The sequence below is a fragment of the Triticum urartu genome, unplaced genomic scaffold (genome assembly GCF_003073215.2).
Source record: "Triticum urartu cultivar G1812 unplaced genomic scaffold, Tu2.1 TuUngrouped_contig_4346, whole genome shotgun sequence".
In the NCBI taxonomy this organism is placed as follows: Eukaryota; Viridiplantae; Streptophyta; class Magnoliopsida; order Poales; family Poaceae; genus Triticum; species Triticum urartu.
Window position 1 is genome coordinate 1 of NW_024114928.1, and position 6,994 is coordinate 6,994.

Sequence of the window (6,994 nt, forward strand, 5' to 3'; positions counted from 1 at the left end):
GTGGCGGTGGGGGAAGACGACGGTCGCCGGCGACGAGAGGATGCTCGCGGCCCTCAGCGCGGCGCAGTGGGTGGTGGGCAAGGCGCTGGCCCCTGTGGCCGACGGCTTGCTGGAGGCTTGGGATGCCAGCAAGCGCTTGGGTCTCAACATCGAGGCCCTGAGGATGGAGCTGCTGCTCGTGCAGGCCACGCTCGAGACCGCCAGCCGCAAGCAGATCGACGGCCGGGCCATGGAGGATCTGCTGGGGAAGCTGGGGCGCTCGGCGCACTCCGCCGAGGACTTGCTGGACGAGCTGGACTACTTCCGCATCCACGATGAGCTCCACGACATGCACGACGCCACAGACCAGCATGCCAAGGGGTGCTTCCATGACCTTGCCCTCAACGCTCGTCACACCGCCAAAGCTGTGCTTGGTCTATCCGCGTGCTCGTCTGCTGCCTGTTGTCCTGGTGAACCTGGGGAAGTGGAAGGTGCCGGACGACAGGTCAGCTGTTGCATTTGGCCATGTGGTAGTAGGCAGAGGTATCACGGTAATTCTTCCTCAACGCCGAGCACCAATCAAGTTGATGAGGACGGCGGGTGCATGCTCAAGCTCGGTAAACTCCTCCCTTGCTCATATTTGCCGCATGTTCGTGATGATCATTCTGGCCAGCCAACTCACTCCGGCGCGCCACGGAGAGCAACACCAATGCCGGGGTTTAATAGGGTTGATGTCTCTGAAAGAATGAAGCGTGTCATAGAGCAACTGCAGCCCGTGCGTACAGAGGTTACCAAGGTTCTGCAGAGTTGTGGCCATATGACTGTCCCAGATATTGCCAAGACTCGTCCCATCACCACCGGTCAGAGTATAGAGCCAAAACTGTATGGGAGGGACCGTATCATGAATAGCATCATACATGATATGACCAAGGGTAAATACCGTAGTAAGGATCTAACCGTGCTTCCGATTGTCGGTCCAGGGGGGATAGGGAAGACAACTCTGATACAACACATATATAGAAACCAACAAGTTAGAAATCACTTTCAAGTCGTTATTTGGGTATGCGTGTCACTCAAATTCAATTTGAATAAGCTTTTGGAAGAGATCGAAACATACGAAGGGGAAAAATATGGCAGAGTTGAAGAGCTGATTGAGCAGAGATTAAGATCTAAAAGGTTTTTGCTTGTACTGGATGATGTATGGGAGTTTAGTGACGAGGATGATTGGAAAAGGTTATTGCTGCCACTCAAAACATCACAAGAAAAGGGTAGCATAATTCTACTCACAACTCGGTTTCCAATAATTGCAAAGATGGTTGAAACAACTGATCATATAGAGTTGGAAGGATTAGAATCCGAACAATTTAGAAAGTTATTCCTTAGATTTATCTTTGGTGACGGGCCCTTTAAAAGTGATCATAATTTTTTGCTTGACACCGGAGATAAGATAATGGAAAAACTGAAAGGCTCCCCTCTTGCTGCAAAAACTGTTGGTACATTACTGAGGAAGTGCCTTAATTTGCGTCATTGGAGAAGAGTTTTAGAAAGTAAAGAATGGGAGAGACGGACCGGTACCAATGACATTATGCCTGCTCTGAAGCTTAGCTATGACTATCTTTCTTTTCATCAACAACAATGTTTCTTCTATTCTGCACTATTTCCAGAAGATCACGAGTATAGTACCACTGAGCTAATCAATTTGTGGATAGGACTAGATATTTTACAACCTAGTACTCAGAATCAAACATTGGAAGATGTAGGTTTAATGAATTTGAATGATCTGGTCACACATGGATTTTTCAAAGAAGAGGAAACTAATGGCCGTGTGCGTTATGTAATGCATGACCTGCTACATGATTTAGCACTAAAGGTTGGGTCTCATGAATGTCTTACAGTACATCATTCTAATGTGGGGTCAGTAGAAATTAAGCCATCCATTCGTCACTTGTCTATAATCATTGATGATGATCATACAATGTCTGGTGAAAGCTTTAAGAGCCAATTGAGAAAGTTGAAGACAAGATTGAAGGTTAAAGAATTGCATACTTTGATGTTATTTGGAGAAATGGACGAAAGCTTTGCCCAAATTTTGGATTATTTGTTCAAGGAAGCTAATGCCCTTCGCTTTATCCGTTTGGTTGACATGCCGTCTTTTGCGGGGTCCACATTACCTAACAATTCAGCACTTGTCCACCTACGATACCTATGTCTGGGGACAAAGTATACGAGGGAGATACCGCTTGCCATTTCTAAGTTCTATCATTTAAGGATTCTAGATCTTGGATGGTGGCATGGTTGTTGTGATTTGCCGAAAGACTTGAGCAACCTTGCAAAATTGCGTCGTTTTTATACCCCAAGTGATGAGCTTCACTCTCATATTTATAATGTGGGGAAACTTACACTCTTAGAAGAGTTGAAGGTATTTAAAGTCAATAAAGAAAGTGAAGGATTTGAGCCAGAGCAACTAGAGCATTTGACCGAACTAAGGGAGCTTGGCATGTATAACCTTGAGAATATACACACCAAAGAAGAAGCAACCAAAGCAAAACTGATTGAAAAAAATTACTTGGAGAGGTTAACATTAGATTGGGATACAGAGCGGTCTAATAGCGAGCCCGATGTGGAAGAGGTGGTTCTTGAGAGCCTTCAACCACACAGATATCTTCAAGAGTTGTCTATTAGAGGGCATGGAGGCCCTTCTTGTCCAACATGGCTGGGTGATAAGCTCACTGTTGAAGCTCTTCAATCTCTTCATCTCGTCGGTGTTTCTTGGCAGTGTCTCCCTTCTTTTGGGAAGATGTGGGATCTTCATACATTAATATTGAAGCATATTGCGGCAACAAAGGAGTTTGTTATAGAGCAAACCTTTTGTGGGCTAAGAAGGCTTGAACTTGTTGGATTGGCAAACTTTGAAAAATGGGTACCATCACAGGATGTTCATCATATGTTTCCTCTTTTGCAAGTACTGGTTATTAGAGACTGCCCTAAACTCTTGGAGTTGCCATTTTCAAACCGCATTGTGTACCCACTAGATCAAGACTGGAACATCGATTGGTTTCCCAAATTGCAAGAGCTTCAGATAGAGAACTGTCCAGAATTCTTGTCAGTGGCTCATATCCCCTGGACTGAAACTCTTCATTCTGTAAAAATACGAGGCGTAAATCTACTGGAGAAGCTTGAGTACTCAAAATCATCCTACAGGGTAGGATTGGAGATTGTTGGGAAGGGTGATCGACAGATGTTAGATCAGGTGTTAGCGTTCAATAACTTGACAGGTCTTGAGCAGCTGATGCTATCCGCCGGCTCGTTTTCCTCTCCTTGCTGCTTCCTTTTCCCGCCCTCTCTGCAATACCTTATTATCTCCGGTGTGGAAGGTATGGGGACACTGGAGACGCTCTCAAACCTCACGTCTCTCACCCGATTAGTATTGGAGAACTGTGGAGAGGATCAAAGCTGCAAGGGTCTGGGGCCTCTCCTTGCCGCCGGGGGACAGCTCAGGGAATTACTCGTCTATGGCAGCCCTAGATTCTTTGTTGGATGGGATCCCAATCCCAGGCGGGTGCTGCAGGATGGAGGAGGAGAAGGGCATGAGCTGCTCGCTTCCTCCCCGAATTCATCCAAACTGCAGGAGCTTTGTACGGATGAGGCCATGGGACTCCTTGCTGCGCCCATCTGCAGCTTCCTGTCTTCCTCCCTCGCTCGCCTGCATCTCTATGGGAACCAAAAGATGAAGTGCTTCACCAAGGAGCAAGAGGGCGCCCTTCACCTCCTTGCCTCCCTCCAGGAGCTCGAGTTTTCGATGTTCGACAAGCTTCAGAGCCTCCCTGCAGGGCTGCACAAGCTTACCGGCCTCAAACGATTGGAGGTCCGCTCATGTCCGTGCGTCCGGTCGCTGCCCGAGGATGGCCTCCCCGAATCACTGCAACAGTTAGATGTGTGGCTCTGCAACAACGAGGAGCTAAAACAGCAGTGCAGGGGGTTAGCGGGAACCATCCCAAAAATCAATTAGGCTGATCCAAGGTAACGAAAATATATTTCTTTGGTCTTTCCCACGCTTTTATTGCATTATAATCTAATCAGAATTTGTTTCCATCTAGTACTATGCAGGCATTTGCGTTGGCCCTCTTGTCCATTCTTCTAGACTTGCGGAGCTCTTTCCATAGACGCGTACGTACTTGCATGACATGCCGACCTTGTGGTCACCTTCTTCCTCCCCGTACATAAATCTGGTAAGTACATAAAACTGGAGCCTTTTACTCCGTACAATGTAAATCATATCAACTTCCACTTATACTAGTCACCAGAAAACAAACTTCCATTTATGTTCCTGCAGTATCATATTTCCATTTTTCTTCTTAACAGTAGTGAAAATAGTTCTACTAAAGCATTATTTGAGATATGTTTCTCCACACCCCATGTCTTCTCACAACTCATGAAAACCACCATAATTATCAGCTAGTGCTTTTTGAGTGTTTCTATTTTTCTTTACCTAAATGAAAATCACGAAATCTGTGATGCAATCACCATCTATTTTGTTTCTCTATGCAGGTCCTAACTAGTTCGTTTTTGTCAGGACCAAAGTTTTGCATTCATATTTGGGTTCTTTTCATTTATCGAGACCTGGTAGTCTACTCGGCTAGTTTGGGTGTCAGGATCATCATATCACGGAATAAGTACGGAATAAATGAGGCTATTGGATCATTCTACTGATATTGAGGTTAGCCATTTATTCACACACTGCTACATTGCTATCGGTATCGGCCACTTCATGTTTAAGGCAATGTAGTGCATTTTATTGTTACGATGAGCCGACACTAAATTAGGATGCCACTAAATTCCGACTTGCTGCACAATTGTTTACATGCGAATCTTGCCCAACGAGTGATGGATCTGCAATTAGTTTCTCAGTACTCTTGCTATTATTTTCCCTATTTCTGTTAGACACGGTACTGTTAGTCGAGCTGGTGCCAAATATGATCTTACTTATGTACTCCCTCTGTAAATTAATATAAGAGCATTTAGATCACTACTTTAGTATTCTAAACGCTCTTATATTAATTTACGGAGGGAGTAGTTTTGTAGATCAGCCTCCTTTGAAGCAAAAGATGTGGTCGGTTCAGGCAGTCTTGTACCACACTACGTACAGCCATGCAAACGTGGTTCTGCCCGGCAGACGCACGCAGTTCCAGAAATGATTCTTGAACTGTGTGGTGCACACTCGTGAGTCTCTTGTGAAATCCTTGGCCTGGTGGTATGTATCCTTACTGACTTATTCCTCGTCACATTCTTTCTTAGGCTGCAGTGAACCAAACACATGAGCCTACGTACACTGGTCATTCCTTTCCTTGATTCAAAATCGCTGCGATGGGACCTACAGTCAGGCAGCGGCGAAGTGGTCAGCATTTGCTTCCCCAACAACAGAACGCTAGCCATCCGGCTTGCTGCTGGGTGTTGGAGCACCGAGCACGGGCACCGTCGAAACAGGGTGGAGAAGCAGGCATTGGAGAGGAAGAAGGGGAAAAAAGGGGGACGTATGTCTCCCAGCGATTGGCAGTTGCAAAGGGGAGGGGTAGCAGGGGTGGCGGCGGCTGGTGCTGGTGCTGGTGCTGGTGGAGGATGAAGGGGACTTCCGACCATGAGATGGTAGTTAGTTGTATCCTTGTAATACGTACTTCCTTCGTCCCATAATATAAAAAGGTTTTTAACACTATTATGAGATAGAGGGAGTACTTACGTTTTTCTTTCCTTCCTTCTTTTGAACAAGGGGTAAACCAAACAACAAGGAGTTTTTCTATCATTTCTCTTCCTCACTTATTCCTCTCTTTCTCCTGGACGATGGTGCGAAATGACGATCCCACTTCCCACACACAGATAGAGATCCACCATACTTTTTCATTTAGTTAGTACTCGTAGTAGTAGACTAGCTTGCAATCAGAGGAGGAAATACTTGATGAACAATACTTTTCAGTCCACTCGGGGGAAACCCTGGATCTTCTCAGGATGGGAAGACGGTGGCATGCATTCCGGTGTCATGCTCCTCATTGAAGGGATTGTTCTTGGAATGGACACCGGTTCGAGGGAGCAGTGGATGTCTGGGGTGATGGGGTTGTCGTGTCGGTCCCTGGGTGTTGTAAGACTTCTGTGGCAACAACAACAACAACGATGAGCGACGTTGGGTCACGACATAGGCTGAGCTAGGTAGTCAACTCTTTTTTGACGAACGTGTCCACTGGTTTGTCTAAGGTTATTTGTTGTGAAGTTGGAGTTGTGGCGGCAGAGGCCGGATGGCGTTGATGATGGGGCAGTAGGTGTCTACAGAGGCCGGGTATATACCCATGGTGTTTTTTGTGTCCCTTTTATTTATTTTTAAAAATGCCTTTTTTTTGTTACAAAAACAAACCAGCCTATTCGGTGATATTCATGGCACCGGCCTTGCATTTTTCCTCTTCGTATCCCGCCTTTAGAATTGAGTTACACTGTCGCCGACACGGGCGCCCGAATGAATCTTCATGCGCCTTCTCAGTTCTAACAGCCTTTTGCGATGTTGGTTTGGTCGACAGTTGTTTTATAGCGAAATCGAAATCACTTGCTCGGGAAGTAGTGATGATAATGGCACTTGTGCCTTGCATCTCGGGCATGCCCGATCATCGGATTGTGATGATTTTCATCCCGTTATTTTGTTTTTAATCTTGCGTAACTTTTTTTTTGGAGGGACAACTCGTTTCTTCTACGTATTTGTTTAAGGGACAACACATTTTCTCTTAAAAAAGGGACAACTCATTTTATTTTTAATTAATAATGGAGGAGGAAGAAAACATAATCGAGTCAGATTGCAGACGCGCCCGTCGATTGATTGGGTCCAGCCACACCGCGGAGAGGTTTGGTTATTGTAGCCGAACTGGAACGCCTACCCGCTGAGCCGCACCGCGACCCGACCCGACCCGGACGGACGCTCCGGTCCGACTCCGACCCGTCTCGCTTCCTCTTTCTTTCTTGAGGCCAAAGCCGCAGACAC

General features: G+C 46.1%; 1 protein-coding gene across 1 annotated transcript; it reads left to right on the plus strand.

The window, feature by feature from the left end:
• Positions 1 to 40: 40 nt before the first annotated feature.
• Positions 41 to 3,988, plus strand: LOC125527688 (putative disease resistance protein RGA3). Its single transcript, XM_048692206.1, has 3 exons — positions 41 to 429; positions 514 to 2,785; positions 3,044 to 3,988. The coding sequence occupies exons 1-3, from the start codon at positions 41 to 43 to the stop codon at positions 3,986 to 3,988; spliced, it is 3,606 nt and encodes a 1,201-aa protein (XP_048548163.1).
• Positions 3,989 to 6,994: the final 3,006 nt, after the last annotated feature.